Source organism: Polyergus mexicanus, unplaced genomic scaffold (genome assembly GCF_030449975.1).
Source record: "Polyergus mexicanus isolate NDT 795.1 unplaced genomic scaffold, iyPolMexi1.0 SCAF_13, whole genome shotgun sequence".
In the NCBI taxonomy this organism is placed as follows: Eukaryota; Metazoa; Arthropoda; class Insecta; order Hymenoptera; family Formicidae; genus Polyergus; species Polyergus mexicanus.
In genome coordinates, this window is record NW_027223333.1 from 5824189 (window position 1) to 5844652 (window position 20464).

The 20464-nt window shown below is 34.9% G+C and overlaps 1 protein-coding gene across 7 annotated transcripts in view; it reads left to right on the top strand.

Moving 5' to 3' along the window:
* The first annotated feature begins 12995 nt into the window (after positions 1-12995).
* LOC138939056 (uncharacterized) overlaps positions 12996-20464 on the top strand; it is a 56083-nt gene continuing 48614 nt past the window's right edge. For 6 of the 7 annotated variants that reach the window (XR_011447785.1, XM_070306539.1, XM_070306538.1 and 3 more), the window contains exon 1: positions 12996-13812. Coding sequence is in view for 1 of the 7 variants with exons in the window: in XM_070306541.1 (XP_070162642.1) it covers positions 13796-13812 (17 nt within the window). In the remaining 6 variants the exon portion in view is untranslated. Of the gene's footprint in view, positions 13813-15275; positions 15551-20464 lie in introns of those variants that run through there. The other variant, XM_070306537.1, reaches the window with a different exon arrangement.

Genomic DNA, 20464 nt, shown 5'->3' on the forward strand with positions numbered 1-20464 from the left:
TCTTCCGCTGAACATGCAAACATTTCCGAAAGTGATAACGAAAGTTCGGAAGTAAGTGCAGTTAAACAATGCATATAGAAAACTTATTTTAAGTATAAAACAAGGAACAATGAGAAAATCGGCGTATGTTTATTATGTCAAAAAGAAAATGTGACTGAAGAAATAAAAATGAGAAATAGTAACACTACTGGATTAAAAAAAACATTTGGAGAAAGATCATGAAAAAGCGTATGAAGATTAATTTGGATTAAAAGCAATGAAAAATAAAATATTGTCAGAAAAACAAAAAGCGATAGATATATCTTTAAACGTAAGTATTGAAATTAAACTTTATAAATTAAATAATATAAAGTAATTAATTTGCGCTATTTTTATGTCACATTAAAGTGTGTAACGATAATGATGCGCAGGCTCTTTAAATTAAAATTTTTTAAAGTTTTTAAATTTATAAATGTTTTTATTTACTAACAATAAATAAAACTTTTTGTCTTTCTCGCCAATTTCCATATTAATTAAAATCTACGTTCAGAGATCGGGAACAATTAGATAACTTTTTTTAAAAACCAAGACTTCTCGATAAGATCAGGAATCTTGATAATTTGTTTCGGTATTGTCTTGATAATTAATTTAAAATCTTGTCTCCATCTTGTCTTGATATTCAAGACTAGATCAAGACAAGACCAAAACTAGTCTTGGTATCTCGTGCAACCCTAGATGGATCCTAAGCCAATTCTTGCTATAATACATTCGTGTCTGTATTCCAAGAGACACGCGCGCATTTGTCTGATACTAATTCGCGTAGCTGCGAACGTTCTTGTTGCAGGCTGGTTCTGGCGAGCAATTAAACGGTGTTGCGGGCCACTTTCGCGCGAATTTTCGGATAATTGGGGCGAATCATGCAAGGTACCGACCTTTTATCGGCACTCGGGACTTGTCGCTTGCGGACCCCGAAATGTGCTCGCGAATGCCAGGAATGCAACGATGGCGTCCTTCGTCATTTTGTCCAAATTTATTAGCCAAATTATGTATTACGCAAAATGCTCTTCAATTATAATAAAAGTTAAGTAAAAAGAGAATTTTTCTATTTTATTAATGTTAAATTCATCTTGAGATCCTTCGTCAAAAAGAATATGCCGCATTTATTTATGTGACTAGTATAAAGCGCGATCTTTTATCTTTCGGTTTGCTTTTATTTTTATTCGCAAAAATCCCTCACGTAAATATTCAGAATATACGGATTACTTCGCGGATTTTGTTGAGACCTGGACAGACAGCTTTGTGTAATTTGTGCGGCAAAGTTGAAATGTGACGGAAAGAAATATGCCGGGATAAATCGAGGGATGAGTATGTAATCCGATAAATCAAACGCTTATCACAATTTGCCAAAATTCGTTCAAAAATCGTTTCAAGTTTCATGCTTTTATTTAAAAGAGCATTGAAAATGATTAAAGAATAAAGTCGTATAACAGTCTAGATAACATTTCACGTCCAACTATCTTTGAAGGCCCACCCGGAATTTGTCTAGGGAACTGTCCAGCGTGGTTAACGATCACGCTGACATTATACGCACAAAAATCATATTAAATAACCATATTAAAAACATTATTAGATTCGTTAATTGGTTTTACTGCGCGCCGACGAGAGCAGGTAGACGGTCCGCTTCGAGTACAAAGTAGTGTTTCGCGTTGACAGCGGTCGAAAATACGCTCGTCGATATTACGAGAGTCAAGTATATAACGCCGATCGAAATACAGCAAATCCCCCCACTTCCGGTCGGAGAAATCACGCTGCCGATCCCTGCGCTCGCGGATTCGTTCGGGTGGTCGTTAAAAAAGAAAAAAAAAGAAAGAAAGCAATTAGCGTCGGACGCGTTTGATCGCGTCGTAAAATCCATCGGTCCAGCCCTCCCCCTCTAGGGAACCCTATCGCCTCCTCTGCTTCTTCTTCCAGCGCGGCTGTTAACGAAAACGGCAATTTAACAGCCGATAAAGTCTGTCCTCTCCTTCTCGCGGCCGGACAGAGGATAGATAAGGCTTCCTGATGGCGTCCCGAGGATATGACGAATTAGGCCACCCTCGCGCCCGACAGAAAAAGGGAGAGGAGGAACCTACCCTATCTCAATAAGAGATATGTTCGGGGCGTCGTTAGCTAGGTCGATGGGCGATTTATTTGATCCTGTCTGAGGTGCCGAAGGTGATGCGTTACTACCGTGTGTGTTTAACGAGGTAAACCCTTCAGTCGCATGAATCCCCGTGATTATGACTTCGGGTATGGCTTTCGGGGCTAGGACCGATGTCGCAGACATCGCAATAACTTTTCATTTTACGTTTTTTTTTTTTCTACGCGAATCATGTTAGAATAAAGCTAATGATAGTAATAATGACGATAAAGGTTATAAGTGTGCGTATATAGCAGAAAAGAAGAACATGTTACCGAAACTGTAAAATATTATTTAAAAGAGATCTTATATGCGTATTGTTCCGAGATTAAATTTACATGGAATATTTTGGAAAAATTTAATTATTTTAATTTATTAATTCTTCTCTATATTAACGTTCAATCCGACACTGCCAAGTTTGTGTATGAATAATCATCGATCGTTATTATCGCGTACAATAAAACGAGTTACATTTATTTAAACACAATCGTAAAAATATCATAAGAAGAGACATCGAGTTCTAAAGGTACACACGCATCTTTTTATTTATTTATAATTTTTGAAAAATGTATTTGGCTAATGTAAGTCGCCTTGGAAAGACTTTCTTCGTATCTCGATGTAATTGCAGTCGAGATGTATAGCGCTCTCGAATCATCTGACGTCTGCGTTAACTCTATTTGAAATTTTAAAATTCAATGAGAGCCAATCCGGGATTGCTGACTATAGACGATTCTCTCTGTGCGAAGGCTCGCGAGGAGGAAGGGATATTGGGGAAGGAAAACGAGACGGAGAGGGATGCGCTCTTTGTGACAGGCCTCCTCTCGGAACCTCGGTAGATCAAAAGCATCAACCGCACTCGTAGTCGACGATCGACTTTTCGATTGAACGTCCTTAATCGTACATAGTCCTTAGTCGTTTCGTCGATTCGCTTAGTAAGCGAAATTTTCCACGATTAATGAGATATCTCGATTACGAATTACTACGAGAATCAGCTCGCATATTTATCTTTGACTGTTCTTTCATATTTTTCACACGATTTATTTATAGCATTTTATTTATAGCTAATCTTTTATTCCGAATAAAAGAAATCTTATGTCAATTATTTTAGATTATTTAGAGAGTTAATTTTTTTTATTTATTTAAAGAGATAAAAAAAGTATTGAGTTTTAATACTTAATGCTTATCACAAAACTTCCATATCATTCACGGAAAATATTATATAGCGTCCGATTAATAAGCTTTAAATAATCGGAATAATAATTATACTCTCGCTAAATTGAAAAAGTTTGCTGTAATGAAAATGAATTTTTTAATATCCGTAAATCGTAAATTTAAAACAATGACATAATCGTAGGCCGTATTGCGTGAAACCGTAAAAGATTTCGACATTGTTATAATTGACGGATTATAATATACAAAGAGAACGGACGCGAGCTGTTTTAACAATTTCGTTATAAAGCGATAAGACACACTCGGATTATTTCATCGGAGTTTTCTCACGCGAGAATCTAGTATCTATGTAGGAAATTATCCCCCGTAATCGTTACTAGTCCCGTCATCCCTCCCGGTTGGTAGTAAATTCTTGAGAACCGACCAAGAGGTGTCGGCCGATAACGACCGGCCGTTTAGCGGGCGTATAAATGAAAAAGTGAGAGTCCCGCGCACCGCGACTGGAAGCTCGTAATTCTGGAGCGCACCCCATCGGACTTCTAATAAATGCCATAAGCCGTTCGCCGAGAGTGAACATAATTCATCCCTCCCTCCCCCTTTCCCCCGGTCTTACGTAAGCGCATACATACACATACGCGCGCGCGCGTAATCCAATAAACGCCTCCGCGCACGTGTGTCTCGCCTGCTCCTTAATAAATCTGTCCGATAAATCGCGTCAATGTAATGCGACAGTTACATAATCGTATTTCAATCAAAATGCAAGGGGAGGAAGAGAAGTCTGGACCTCGATATCGGTAACTTGCGGAATATTCGAGAGCGTTTGCAATCTCGAATCTCTTTCTCACTCTACAAATTCTCGATGATATTTTCTTTCATAATATTGTAGAGAGAGAGAGAGAGAGAGAGATAATGACAAATTATAAATATAATTGAGACGATTTTTGACAGATATGTATACAGAAAATAATGTTTTTCTTTCAGAAGCCAAAATAACTTAAAGATATAATAATAATATTCGATAATAAATAATAATTTAGCTAAATTTCTCAATAATGGCTAAATTATAATATGTTTAATAAAGTGCTAAAATTAATATAAATGCTAGAAATGATACGATGCACGAAACTTTATTGTCTCAGCTTTTTTTTTTTCTGCGATTTAGATGTATGTGTGATCAAAAAGTTGTAGACAAAATAATATATATATTTCTCAAGAAGAAGATAAGAATATTTATATAATTCATTTTTCTCTTGCTGGAAATTAACTATAAATAATTAGAGATGCGGAATAATAATTTATTTTTATGTTAATTAAACTCTTTATCCTCATACACTTACAAAATATATTTTATTTAAGCGAGATTATATATTTAAAGGATTATTTAAAAAAAAATAGTGCGTTCTTATATATATATATTTAAAATGAATGAAATTGTGGTGTTGACTAATATCACGAATATGTATGTATGCGTTCATGTATTCTCCTATTTAGATCTAGAAATGCAGGAATATGAAAGCAGAAAGGCCGAAAAGAAACGTAATAGAGTAGCGTTGCTCCAACGATAACAAGAGTCTCGCTATCACGTGATTCCAATGTCGGAATTACGAGCAGGGTGTGCTTGGGTGCGGAGTAAGTTGTATCAATATATGGGACAAGTGGCCCCACTTTTTTCGATCGCGGAAAAATAATTGTACGCGCGTACGGAATCGGACGCGGTCCATTCGATCCGGGCAATACTTTCGCAATTCCAAAAATCCGAAAACCTCGAAGTAAAAATGCTACCACGCGCGAAAAAGAGAAACCTATGATTTTTATCTAACAATAAGTACGGTGTATGCACTCAATAACATTTGACGAAACACAACCATCAACGCATCATATTTTGTTCTTAAAGCAGATCTTTTTCTCTCGTCCACGTGACTTTTAGAAATTCAGATTCTTCAATGAGCAAAACATTAAATTTCATATTATAATTAAAACATCGTATAACTGTATATTATGTAATATTATATATTATCAAATTGAAAATCATTATTAGAGACTTGAATCGTTTTCAATTCTCGATCGGCAATAGAATATTAAATTTTGCTTTCATGTTTCTCGTCCTATGATACTCTATAATGTCGCTAAATCGTTCTTGATTGAAGAATCATAATTGGATCTAATTTTTATATTTTTACGAGAATCGCATAGACATATAAAAAGGAACGCTTGAGAAAAAAAAATATAAAACTTTAATGCAACAATTTGTTTCGTTAGTACCGATGGATATCATGACAAATTTGTCAGAACCAATACATATTGTGAACAATCGTTCAAACAGGTACGGGTTATAAAAGTGCGACCGCGAAAATATACCCTCCGTTCTCGCGACAACGATTTTTAACGACGATGCTGGTTTTTGGATCGAAAAATCGCACTTTCTCGTTCTCCCAACAGAATGGCCGTTCGGTATGCAATTATCAGCTCCGTTATTAAATATAGTTTATGTCAGGTCGGAGATCAGTCGAAGAGAGAGAGAGAGAGGGAGAGAGAGAGAAAAGACGTTCGTTAGTTAGAACGCGTTCCGGGAACTGGCTTTTAATGGGCGCATAGAATTTCGTGTGAGATGTCTCGAGTCCGCGTGGACGACTTTACGACTCCTCGTTTCGGCTTTAGCACATCAACCTGGCCCGACCGAGTAATTAAAATTGATGCCGCGTTTAGTGAATGTAAATCGAACCTCCGTGCAAAAGTCTGACGCAATACTTATTTCGGAAGGTAAAAGAATGAAGTTGTTGCTGGCAAATTCTGGTGCTATCTTTTTTTTCTTTTCTTTCACGCAAAAATTATCTTCCCCACAGATCATATCTCAATAATATTCATATCTCTCAATAATATACATTATTTTTTACATTGTTATAAAGATAGATACGATCATATAAAAAATGCAGATGACTTTAATATGAAAATTTTTTTTCTCTTACTTTATATCGTTACCAATATTATTTAGTATCTTTCTCTATTTCTTTAAAAAAAAAAAAAAAAAAGATCCTAAATAATACTGATAACGATATAAAGTAATACAGAAAAAATATTTAATATTAGAATCCTCTTGCATTTTTTCGCGCGTTGTTTTTCCGCGGAAAGAAGACTTCCCTTGCGTTCTCTCTTATCATTATTATCATACCGTAGCGTGTTTCGGTATCGATTTCGTCATATTCTCCAACCAAGTTGGCGGAAATGAAGAATTAGAAGGAACGCGGAAAGTCATCCGGGGACCGACACCCACGTCACGTCCTTTAACGATGACACGACACGGAGTAATAACGGGTGACAAAAGAAAATCGTCCCGCCTGGAGTCTCGTCGCGTGCGCCGGGCCATAACTTCGCGTCGCGTCGCGTTGCGGGGCGGAACGTTTCGCTCGTCCTTACGATCGGCGAGCACGCGACTCGGAAATGACAGCCGAAATGACAGCCGGCCGCTTGCTATCCGATATCGTTTTCATCGTGATTTATATGACGGGATAGCAAGAGCGCTTCTCGTCGATATTATACGCGGCTGTTTAATAACTTGTAATCGTATTATGCGAATTGCTCATTTTACACATGGATTTATACGAGCAAAGACATCTGAATTCGAAAATTTCAAGGTATAAAATTTTGGAAAGACGCGAGAGTATCTTTGCGAGCAATACATTATTTTTGCTTGTTGCCCGAAATAATTTCTACTCCGAGAATGAAAAAAAAAAAAAAAAAAAAAATCAATTCCCGAAAGTTGACACGAGCTATTCCTTGTTTTTATTTTATTATCCGCGTGCGAGAAAAAAATTTTTAGGAAAAAAATTAGTTTCTTTCAGACTTCTATATAATGCGTTTGTCATATAGCTAATTTTTTAAACAGATAATTATTTCATCAGCTATGTGCTTGCAGTTATTTCAATAATGCAAATAGCTATATTAAGAAGTTGAAACAAGCAGTTTTTCGCTATGAAACTTTTCTACATCATCTTTAATATTTTTGTAAATAATAAAATAATAAAATAAGAAATTTAATTTTTTAAATATTTTTCATTTCATTCTTTCAAAAATAAATTTGGACAGTAAACAAAAATAATTATTTATTAAGACATCTTCTCTATACAGAGAGACACATACTCTCGCGATATTTTAACTTTAGAGTTTAGTGACTTTTTCTCGTAAATAAAATTCAGAAAAAGTTACAAATCTTGAAGAGTTTAGATTTTTCATATTCGATCGATATTATTAAAAAAAAAAAGCTCTCTTTACGAACAAGGAAATCAAGAAGAACGATATTATTGTAATCAGATTATTCTGCAGGAACGTTAAAATTTTTCGATACCTTCGATAAAACGATAAATTTTCGCAAGCTTAGGCGAAACGGCGCTCCTCTTATCATTATCGATTATCGTCGGGACAAAGTTTTCATTGAACATCTCGGGACAAGAAGGATCCACGTGTTAGCGAAGAAAGCGATTTGGGTTATGGAGCTCTTCGTGCCAGGCTTTGGTTCTCTCGACGGCTCGAATTCAGTCAGTAAAACGAGCAGTCGCGAATGAGCACGTGAGTGATGGGTGGCTGTTCCAAATGAGAGAGAGAGAGAGAGAGAGAGAGAGAGAAGTAGGTGAAAAGGAGAGAGGGAGGTTCGCCAGTTCGCAAGCAATTATCGCGCGAATCGCGCCACTTGGCAGCGCGTAGATTGCCCGGCGTTAGCTATATCGATCTCGTTTGGCTCGTTTCGCGGCTAAACTTCGCGGCGCGATCGATGATAAGAGCAGCTTATAACCGACGCTTCTATCTTATTTCGTGTATATATGTATGTATATGTATACGTATATCTTCCCTACATTCCTTGTATTCTATCGTACACTTTACAAGGGAACGCAATTATCCTTCGCGTTAGTTCTAGAATAGATAAGATTTTCCCGAGACCTTGCCTGTTTGGGCAAAATAAGTTTCGCCTTCGTTACTTTTATCCAAACAGTGGATAAACTGTAGAGAGATTTTGCAAAATGATATTGTAGATAGTAAATCGTACTTTATCGTTACATTCAATTTGATTGAATAATAATAAAAAAAAAAAAAACTAGAAACGCGCATATATATATATATATATATATAGAAAGAAGACAAATTAAGAATTTCCGTTTCATCTGGCGGAAGATATACGCGCATACATATCCTGTCGGCATTAATTTTCTTCAGTTTCGCAATTATGCGCGCCATAATCATTTCTCCCCCCGCGCCCTCCCCCCCCCAACAATCCACCCTCCACCACCCCCGCTCATCTCCAACATACCGACGATAACATCCCTCGGCGAGCCTCGCGCCATTATAATTAACCGATCGAATTGAGAAAGGGAAAGGCGTCTCTCTCACGCGACTCGTGTTTCAACGTAGCTGCTACGCGTCCTAAAAACGCCAAACACACAAGGTATATACGGTAGTTACCATATCCTACTGGTCTCTCTCAGTATAAACGACGTCTACCGTGTGGGCTCTGGGTATCATAATATCACGTATACGTACATATATATTGTATAATACGGTGACGGATCTTCGTTTTGCGAACACGAGACCGCTCACGTGCGCGCATTGCGCTCTCTCTTTCTCTCTCTCTCTCTCTCTCTCTCTCTCTCTCTTTCTCTCTCATTCACTCTTTCCCCTCGGAAATTCAAATTTAACTCTGCGACACATATGTATACCTCTTGATCTTATTGTTAGAATTTAATTAAATGTATCAACACAAAATAATGCTTAAAATATCTCATGATTAATAATGCAATTAGCATATTATCTTAATTCTTAATATATCGATCTGAGAGAGAAATATAAATAAAATAATTCCTGGATATACACGCTTCTGACGATTTTTCATCGATTCAGTTTCCTATAAATTCTTTTTCGCAATTTTTAAGCTTATTTTCTCAATATTTGAAGATCTTTGACGAGTTTCAATAAGTTTCTGCGAAATTTGTGGAGTATTAAACTTTAGATAATTTTTAATAATTATTTCTTGTTTTTAACTTTAAATAATATAATCATTATTATCAATTATATAGGATAGCTATAAGATAGGCATAAATGAAGTTTGTTCTTGAAAGATATTTTGAGATTGGAAAAGTGCTTTGAAAATTAATTTAATAATAAACACAATAATTTGTTTTTTAAACACAAAATTACTATTTAAAAATAACGATGTATAATTTTTTTTTAATTTTAATCCATTCAATAAAAAAATTATTTCAAGATTCAATTTGTGTGCATAAAATACAATTAATTTATCTGCTATAGATTTCTTGAATTAATTGCTCTCCTAAATTAATTGATTCGAGAAACATATTAATACCAGAATAAAAAAAAATTAATTTTTTAATAAACTTTATTTTTGTACGATATGATGAAGCATACCTTCCCCATTTTTTGATTGTTTTTTTTTTTTTAATTTTAACGACGAGGAATAAATCGCGACACAAATATATCTCGAAAACATATAAATCTAAAAATGTTTTAATAACAAAAAAAAAAAAGAACAATTAATTGCATTAATATAATTTATTATTGACGTGTTTTCTATTATTTTTTAAACTTATTTTGTGAGCAATAAATCCCCGAGATTCGAGCAGTAAATTAACATTTAATTATGCCATATATTTGAATTTTTCGCGGTGGAGATGCTAAAAATTTTATAAAGATTTCGAAATACGTGCGATCACTACAATATTATCGTATATCTAATATTATCCGTTCGCTATTTAGGGATAGGCGATTGTCTAAATGTCTGTGATCTATCAGCTTTAAATTCTTATATCCCAAAATGATGTAAATTCAGTTATCATCGCAGAGACAAGCGATCAATTAATATCAAAAAATAAATTAATAAAATTATAACCTGCTCACCCTCATGATTGCTCCGCCTTGTCGCTCTCGATATCTCGTCTTATCTGCTTTTCCTTTATTTTTCCTTTTCTCGTGGCATTAACACGATACTCACTCGTGAAAACGACGTCAATTACGCACACCAAATCTACGCGATTTAACCTAACGCGCACTTTATTTTATATCGCGACGGAAGAACGCGAGAATTACGGTTATACGAAGTATGGAAATAGCTAGGGTTGCACGAGACCCAAGACAAGACAATATTCGCAAAAATATTGTATTGGTCCAGAAAATTTTAATCTTGTCTTGGTCTTGAGAGGATTTTTGTATCAAAGATCTCGTCTTGTCTTGTCTCGCCTTGATTTCTATTAACAGTTTTTATTTAACACTAAATTATTTGTCAGCTTGATAAAAAACAGAAAATAGTAAGTATATCTGATTTCTCTTCTGTTATCCGAAGCGCCGAGCACGATTTTCGTTTGTTCTTTACCGCGTATGCTCACGTCTCGATTGTGCAGACGCAGTTTAAAAACGAAAACCAAGTTCTTCCGCTAAACATGCAAACATTTCCGAAAGTGATAACGAAAGTTCGGAAGTAAGTGCGGTTAAACAATGCATATAGAAAACTTATTTTAAGTATAAAACAAGAAACAATGAGAAAATCGGCGTATGTTTATTATGTCAAAAAGAAAATGTGACTAAAGAAATAAAAATGAGAAATTGTAACACTACTGGATTAAAAAAAACATTTGGAGAAAGATCATAAAACAGCGTATGAAGATTTATTTGGATTAAAAGCAATGAAAAATAAAATATTGTCAGAAAAACAAAAAGCGATAGATATATTTTTAAACGTAAGTATTGAAATTAAACTTTATAAATTAAATAATATAAAGTAATTAATTTGCGCTATTTGCTAAATTTTTTAAAGTTTTTAAATTTATAAAATGTTTTTATTTCCTAACAATAAATAAAACTTTTTGTCTTTCTCGCCAATTTCCATATTAATTAAAATCTCCGTTCAGAGATCGGGAACAATTTGATAACTTTTTTTAAAAACCAAGACTTCTCGATAAGATTAGGAATCTTGATAATTTGTTTCGGTATTGTCTTGATAATTAATTTAAAATCTTGTCTCGATCTTGTCTTGATATTCAAGACAAGATCAAGACAAGACCAAAACTAGTCTTTGTATCTCGTGCAACCCTAGAGATGGCGGTTATACGAGGTTAGCCGTCCGTTTCGCGTTCAAAAATCACGCGACCAAACTCACACGATGTTCTTTCTCTGTTACTTACAATATATACATGCACGCATTTTATCCGACAGGTTTACTATTTCTTATTACACGTACTCAATTGTAAGAAATCATCGCACTTGATATTTTCTAGCACTCGTCGCTTTCGTATCTCGAGAGATAATACGTATCATATAACAGTAACACATATATATATATATACACGTACATTTTTTCGACGTACACATCGCGCTGTTGTTTACACTCGGTAGGCTCGTTGCCGGCGCGCGCTGCTGTTTATGTTTATACTCTGTAATCTTGTTGTCATTTTCGAAACGACGACTCGAAGGTACGTAAAAGACGCTAGGCGCTCTCTGTGTCCTTGTAGTATCTCGCGAACCACGCACGCGACAAGTACGACAAACTACGAAGCATAGACATATTATATGTAGACCGAGTATTGAGGAGTGAGGGCCAAGGTGCACGTAAAAAAAAAAGACGTACTCTGTTCCGTGCTCCTCGCGCTCTCTCTCTCACTCGCATGTAGCGTAGCGAAAGAGTGCGCGATGCTACGTACGAGCGAGAGAGAATGTATGTCCTTCTCTACGCGCATCTTTACCCCCACTCCTTAAATAAAAGCGAACGCACGGTATACTATACTAGATATACTCTACGTCTATGCTACGAAGCGTGACGATTCTCTACGATTGGTACTACTGTATCTCGACGGAAGAACGCGAACGTTACGATTATACGAAGTTAGCCGATATGTTCCGCGATGAAAAACAGAGAGAAGATATAATAGAGAGCGGGAGTCAGCTAAAAGAGTATCAGGCAATTAGAAAGAGACGAAGTCAAGTGACCTGGCTGTCCTTGTCTGTTAGCGCATGCGCAGAGTAGAGCATACAGAGTCCGGAGAGTAACATTAGCATAGTAAAAAATATTATAAAGTTATATTTTAAAGAAGAAATTAATACAGATTTTTATAAATCTAATAAATGTTTTGTTATGACAGAAAATCAGTTAAAATTTATTAAAAAACGTATTTCGCCATATATATATAAGTAGACAAAAATTAAACCATAAATAAATGTAATAATTATAATTTTAAGCGTTAATGAAGGTAAATTTTAATTTACACATTCACAAATTATTTTAAAAATAAATTACTATCTTAATGATCAAATTATCAATTTCCATATATTTTAATCTTTCAAAGAAATCAGAAAAATTTTGTTCGTATTTTACTGTACAAGTAAAATATATACAATTAAATTCAATAAACGATTTACATAGGATTTAAATAATAAAGTAACACGAAAGATATATTTCAGTTAAATTGTTATTGCAACAAATTTATTGCTATAAAACTGCTGATACTAGATATCAAAAACTGCGCATGCGCGAATAGACAATGACAGCCAGGTCACTTGATTCTCTATCTCTTTCTAATCGTCTAGACTAGATGTTTCCACTTACACGCGTACCTATGGCTCCTGCGACCAAATTCACACTGTATGCTCTCTCTATTACTCACGAATAGTAGGTGATGACGAATAGACGGGAAGGTACGTAAAAAGGCGAGACGCTCTCCGTGTGTCCTTGTATTATCTCTCTCGAATCACACGCGCTCGCGACGAGTATTAGAAACTACGAAGAGTTACGATTCTCTACGATTAATACGATTGCGATTAATTACGAGAAGTAGCGAAAGTTTCGCGATATAAAACGGCGTGCGTGTCGTTTCGTCGTCGGTGAACGTCGGGAGTGCTACGGAAAAATGTCGAACGATATATCCGATTGTATTCCGGTTATATTACTACGCGCGCGATCGTAATTAATACCTTGGAATATATATATACTATATAAGGCTGATTTTTTCGTTGTCCTCGACATGTATTTGTTTTGTCTGTCTCTGCTTACTGTGAAAAAAACGATTTTTGAAGAGAGATGATTTCATGTCGCTCGTTGCCTGTTTCGCGCGAGCCCAGATAATTTCGGACAGATAAAGATAGATAGATATTGGAGATAACTTCTGGTCACGACTTAGGGTTGCCATAATAAAATTTTCAAAATAAAAACTTATTATAGCCGAAAAACCCCGGACGTATATACAATATATAGAAAAATGCGAATAGGTTAACACAAGTTGGTTATAACAATAAATTAATAACTATTTTAGATTTCGTTTTCGTTAGTACGACTTGTGGCAACACTAGTCACGGCTCAGATCGCTTACATATATATGTTCTAAGATTTTCGCGAGTGAATGTGAATGCGCGTATCATGCAGCAACGAAGGACAGAGAGAGAGAAAGAGAGAGAGGAAAGGAGCAGATAAGGAGCGACATGGAGCAATCATGGAGGTGAGTACGTTACGATTTTGTTAATTTATTATTTATTATATCGAGAGTTTGTATTGCTCATTTTTACGATAGTATACTTAATTTATAATCTGATTTTGAGATAAAAAATATATATATATATATATATCAGGGCGCGATAAAATAATATTTAAATAAATGAATATAAAATGAATAAATAAATGAATATGAAAATAATATGAAATAAATAAATAATATTTAAATAAAAATTTTAAATCATTCACGTGATTTGATACACGCATATTTCTATTCTTTACATCTTTTTGAAATAACGTTTTTCTTTCTCCTCTTGGAAATTTATTTATGGCTAAAAAATAATCACACGATAATGCCACCATCTATCTAAATAGAAAATTATAATAATTGACTCTTGCATTTTCAAGCCTCATGTCGCGCATACTTAAAATTTTGTTGCGTATTATTTATGTATCGTCGCATTTGGCTCTTCTGCAATGACATAGAGAAAGAGTGAGAGAGAGAGAGAGAGAAAGACTTTCGAGACGTCGGACATCTCGTTGATGAACAAAAATCACAGTGCCGTAAATAATGTAAAGTTAATGCCGGGATGTTAAAGGACTATCATGCGACGAGCCGTGCAATTTAGGAAAAGCCCGAGCTTCGTAAGTCTCGGGATAGCGCGGGTCGCTTCCTGCCAAGTCGCTAAAAGCCCTGTAAATTATTGCTGAAAGTTTACAGCGTCCGTTGCAAACGCGCGCGCGACCCCCGGCCCACCATTCTGTGCGCGCATCCCTAATTGTAATAATTATTATCCCGTTGTCGCGTGAGAGGGGGAGAGCCGTAAAGTCGGTCGAGTTTCGTGATGTCGCGGCTACGTTTTACGGTCGACGGACACGGAACTGATACGAATACCGTTTGACGCGCGGGTGACAATTTCTCAATTGAAATTACGTGGCGAATCCTCGATACGCCCTCGTCGATCATTCTCGCAAATAATATCGAAGCTCTTAACAAAAGTTTTCTTGAAACAGTACGTTTCTTTTTTTCGCCACAGATAATAATAAATTAATTAATAAATTTATACAAGAGAGGCATTTTTTTTCATCCTATTAACGTGTAGAGTTAAAATTAAAAAAAAAAAAAAAGTCATAACAGTATAAAAGAAATTATAAAAACAAAATAAATAATTTAAAAAGAACATTATTTTAATTGAAATAGAAACTGGAAGATATCTACTTGTGCGATCTGTTGAATTTTCAAAATTTCGTATAGATGCAAAATTTCATAGAATAATGAAATCTGAACGTTCGACTCCGCGCGAATCAGTGCGTACTTTTGCGAGTGTGTATCCGGTATCTGTGTGGATACAGACGAATGAATATACATAGGTATATCGAAATGCCGGCAGGTGTGTGCAGCCAGAGAGCATTCGATAATACGGGGCCGAGCGAGGGTGGTCGTACGCCGAGGGCCGAACACGCCAGTCCGTGCTCAGACGTGACTCGCGACGCAACCCTCATTTTTTGATCGCCCCGTAAACCGTTTCTTCCTTTCGTTTGTTCCCTGTCCCGATACACCGACGGTTTTATTAACGGTGAGGTGCGTAAACTTATCGGGCGCTCGCGACATTGCTCTCCACGCTGGAGCGTCCCGATACGTCATTCCGATCAGCTGTCGACATGACAAAAACCAATAATAGTATTTGATCGGGTCGGAAAATGTCTTTCGCGCTAGTAAACGAAGAGACAAATGAGCCAAATTGGTACGTAATGTTTCATAATATATATTATCGAAATTATTGATTTTAAAAACGATTATATTATTTTCGAAGTGGAAAAATATCAGAGATTGGAATCAAAATTATTTCTACTTTAATTGCTTAATTCATCTCAGGATAGAATAGGAAAAATATTGCTATAAAATATCTTTCTCTGCGATCTTTTGTACAAATTTTAATTTAGATTATACAATACATTTAGCGATACAACACTTTACATCGTTAATACTGATATTAAAATATAAACCTTGTTTATATTAATAGAGAGAAAAAGGAAACATATGAATCGACATTTTGTAAAAAGAAGCAAAATTTATATTTTATTTTAGAAAAATTTCAACCCCGGGAACGTTTAATAAAACTGCAATATAACGTTCCTCGAATTAATTCTTTACGAGTAGAGATGATATGAATCCAGAGAGACATTAAATAAATTATCTTTATTCCGAATTCGAGAATTCCTTAATATGACATATACATTATAAATTAATATCAATAGTTCCGTGTTTCAATTATTAACTCCATTAATTACGATCATAAATTTGATGTCGATATCATATATAGTTTCGATGACGAGAATCATACGATTCTTGTTAATATTTATGAGATTTTGCCAGGTCATTTGTATATCGTGATGATCGCGTGGATACTACTATTTGAAAAACAAGAGCGAAACTGCTCTCTCTGTTGCGCGTTATAACTTTATCTGCATCGTGCAAGTCATCGATCTGCGCAACATAGTCTGCGTGATTGGCGATTTTTCGCGGCTATTTTTTTTTTTTTTTACACGTAGCCCAGTATGAAAAACGTCAAACCGTTCAACGTTATTGATGACTTCTACATTGTGTCAGCGGTACTGTTGACTACAATGAAAAAACGCGATTCTCGAAAACCGACTGCATAGGCGCGAGGTGCGCGAGTCCTATAATTATTAGGCGACAAAAACTGGCAAATTCGCGCGAGAAGCAAGAGGATATTGCTTTTTTTTTTTGCAGTGTCCTAAATGTGTTTATATTAAACTATTGTCCCGTTAAATGAGGAAACATGATATTCAACTGAGAGAGACCGGATCAACTTGACCGACCGACCCGATCGTATTCGCTGAAAGCGAGACGTTGTGGCATTGAGAATGTTTTAAGGAGGAGAATGCAGTTGCGAAATTATATGACAAGACTATTTATCTTTTTATTTATGTTCCATTTTCTCACAACATTGAGTTAACATATTCAAAGAGAATTTTTTTTTTTTATTTCATATATTTACATTTAAATTACATTTTCTTCGATGTTTTTTGCCGAGTTTGTTTTTTTATTAAATTTGCATAATTTTCATATATTTAATTTGGATATAGTGAATTTTTTTGACGACCGCTGATCGTTTTTAACTTTGTTATATGATTTTTTTAAACTGCACAAGTATAGATCGAATTATAAATTATTTATTTTTCTTTCTAAATAAAATAAAACAAATTATAACAAGATCAATATGTTTAGCGAATCATCTATTTTTGAATAAAAAAAAATTTGTATCATTTTAGTTATTTTCAAATACATTTTCTTTATTAATGCAATCCCTGCATTTACTAAAACGAAACATTTTAATCCCGCTAGAGTTTCGACAACAGATTAAGTATATATTTAGAATACACACGTTTCGTAAATTTAGCTGTTTGTTTCTCTCGAAAATGCAGACCTCGTTGCTCTTTACGTGATCGCAATCGAATCATTCGTAAGACTTTTCTCTTCTCGAAAGCACCGTCTCAGATTCCATCATTCGTTCGATTTTAAGAACTCGCAACGCGTTTCCCTGACGCATGTTTCCTTCCCGAAATTCGCAAATTCGTCGAAGCGAGGGACCACCGCGTATGAGATCGAAATAAATTAAAAATCAACGAAACACGTGTCGTGTCAGGACCAGCGGATCTTATCGATTTCTCAGATAGATATACGCAAAAACAGTAATTCTCATCAACTTCACTTTCTACTGAACTTTCGATTGATATTCCATTAATATTCCTAAACTCTAATAAAAGGATATGGTATATCGTCTCCATAACTATTTATACAATTAAATTTTACAGCAATAATACCACATTTTTAAATGGAAGAATTCCTCTGAATTTTTTTATCAGAAAAGATTGTGATTTATTGTTTAGATTTAACGAAAATCAAAATCAAAAGTTTTTTAAAGGATAAATCAAAGAAGAAATAAATTATTTATTAAATTATTTTCCCCCCCTCCCCTCTCTCTCTCTCTCTCTCTCTCTCTCTCTCTCTTTATCAATTTAATTATTTTTTAAGTATTATTTATTTATATAGAATATTAGATTTATATAATTTAGTTTTACTTTATTTTAAAGAATTTTCTACACACAGTTCGCAGGGTGTATCAAACTTTTTCCAATTCCTCTTTTTATTATAATAATATAATATATTTTTCACGTTATATCATATTGCACTGTTGTTTTATTCTTGCATCAGAGATCTATATTTTAATACATAGACTCGTTTTTCAACACATTGTATCTTGTATCTACAAACCTACACATCCAGTTTTATGAAATAGGCCGCGGCGGACGAAACAAAGGCGGCGGCGGGCGAGCATCGAATATCGGGACAAATCGCGTTGCGTAAGACGTCGGTCGCCGTCGTCTTTTTATTTCCCGGAAATCTCTCGACTGAATTTATACGTTGAACCTGCCGGGCAAAAGGATGACAGGAGCGATAGCGTCCGATGCGCGCGAGAGCGAGCGAGCGGGAGAGCGAGCGCGCTATCCTTGATATTTAGCGATTGATTGGCAGGATTGCCAATTTGGCCAATTACTGACGAGCTTCGCGGAATCAACGAATCGAAATTACATGGTCGGCGCGACGATCAAGTTTGCGCGAGAGCGAGACAGGAGCTCTAAAGCGCGTGTATATGCATTATATCGTTGTTTCTCTCTCTCCCTCCCCCCCCTCTCTCTCTCTCTCTCTCTCTCTCTCTTTCTCTTTCTCTCTTTCTCGCGACCGGCGATTGTGATTCTGGATCCGATCGATGCCCCTCGCCCCTCGGCCTCGGATCGAATAAATAAACCCGTGTTCGCGACAGATTCGGGAGCCACGGACGCGGAGATCTCGAGATTCCGGGATTCGTTCTCTCGTCGCGTTGAATATCGTTGCCAATAACGCTGGATGAGATCGATTAAGATAAAAGAATATATTATTAATAATGATGTGACATAAATCAATATGAAAAAAAAATCTCTTACACGCGTGTAGAATAATTTTGGGATAGATGAACCGTTGTTTAAAAAATTGTGAGACGGATGTGATAAAATATGAGTTTTGAAAAGAGACAGATAGCTTTGATTTGACGTTTTATATTGTATAATATTTTTTTCTTCAATTTTTTAATATTATTTCATTTAATAATTGAATTGATTCCGACATTAATTATTTATTGGGGACTAAACAAGCTGCGAGTACGCTTCTTATTTTTTATGAATTGTATACTATATTTATATATTATATATATATATATTTATTTTATTATCTTGATTAATTAATATCTTCAAATTATATAAATTAAATAGCTTATTTAATATAAATTTATTAGGGTTATATAATATAAATATACAATATTTATAAAGTATTATGTAAGTACGTTTTAAATACATTTAATCATTTAACACGACGTATTCTTCGAGCTTGCGTACAAGCGTTTTCATCTATCCTGCAATCTCAAAATAACCATCGCACACAGTAACTGTATTTTACATTTTATCTTTCTCATTTTACGGTAATAACGTAACGTTTACGTTTTCATTTAGTTATACATCCTTGTGCGTTCAACAGGATATATAAGTTGATTTTACTCTAAAATAATCATGCGCGAAGAGCGAGCTATGAAAAAGAAATAAATACTTTGAAACAATTTTTATTTTATATATATATATAGTTTTTATATAATATATATTTTTGTTTTATATATTATTTTATATATAAAACAGAATATGGAGAGAATCAAATGAAACACTTGAAAGTAAAATTACTCTTTGATACTCCTGAAAATAATTTGCTTTTTTTTTATCTTATAAAGAGATTTGAAGAAAACTTGGACATTTTTTTATGTAATGTTGAAATATTTATATATTATATTATCTCACATTATTATTTATTAAGATTTATATATTATATAATATATTTATATATAATCTTTTATTATTGAATAATAAATATTTTTTTGAAAATAAAACTTGAAATGGGAGATTAAAAATATTATTATACGAATAAATAAACATAATTTTCATATATAAATTCCAGTTCTCTTTCTCCATACACGAGAACTACTTTCGATATATATAGTTTTGACTTTTGACATTACATCTGATTTATATGTATCGTTATAATAGTATTTATTAGACGAGATATCTCATTGACAATAACAATATCGTTAAATTAAAAAAAGATATCCACACTGTTGAAATGTCTCTAAACTATCTTACAGAAGGTTAAACATATAATATGTACGTCAATACGTACAAGTACGTGTATGCTATTGCCGGATAAATTCAGGTGAACGTGAATCGCGTGATTTTTGTTCACCAATTGCCGTGACAGAATGTATGATGCGTGTACATGGCACGTCGCAACATTATTCGCTTTAACGTTTTTCGAGGGACCGACCAATGATGCCTCGGAGAGGCACGTAGTATCGCGATATTCCCGCGCGGCAGTTTTAACGCGGAGCCATTTCGGTTTTCCAATCTTTTCCAGCAGCCCCCTTACATCCTCGGCCGCTTCGCCGAAATGGAGGGCAGGAGTATCGCGTTGGTCGTGACTTTTCCGCGCAGAGAGTCGTAAAATCCTCGAGGGGAAGCCGCGGTGACTATCGATTTCACGTGTTTCCTTTCGGAAA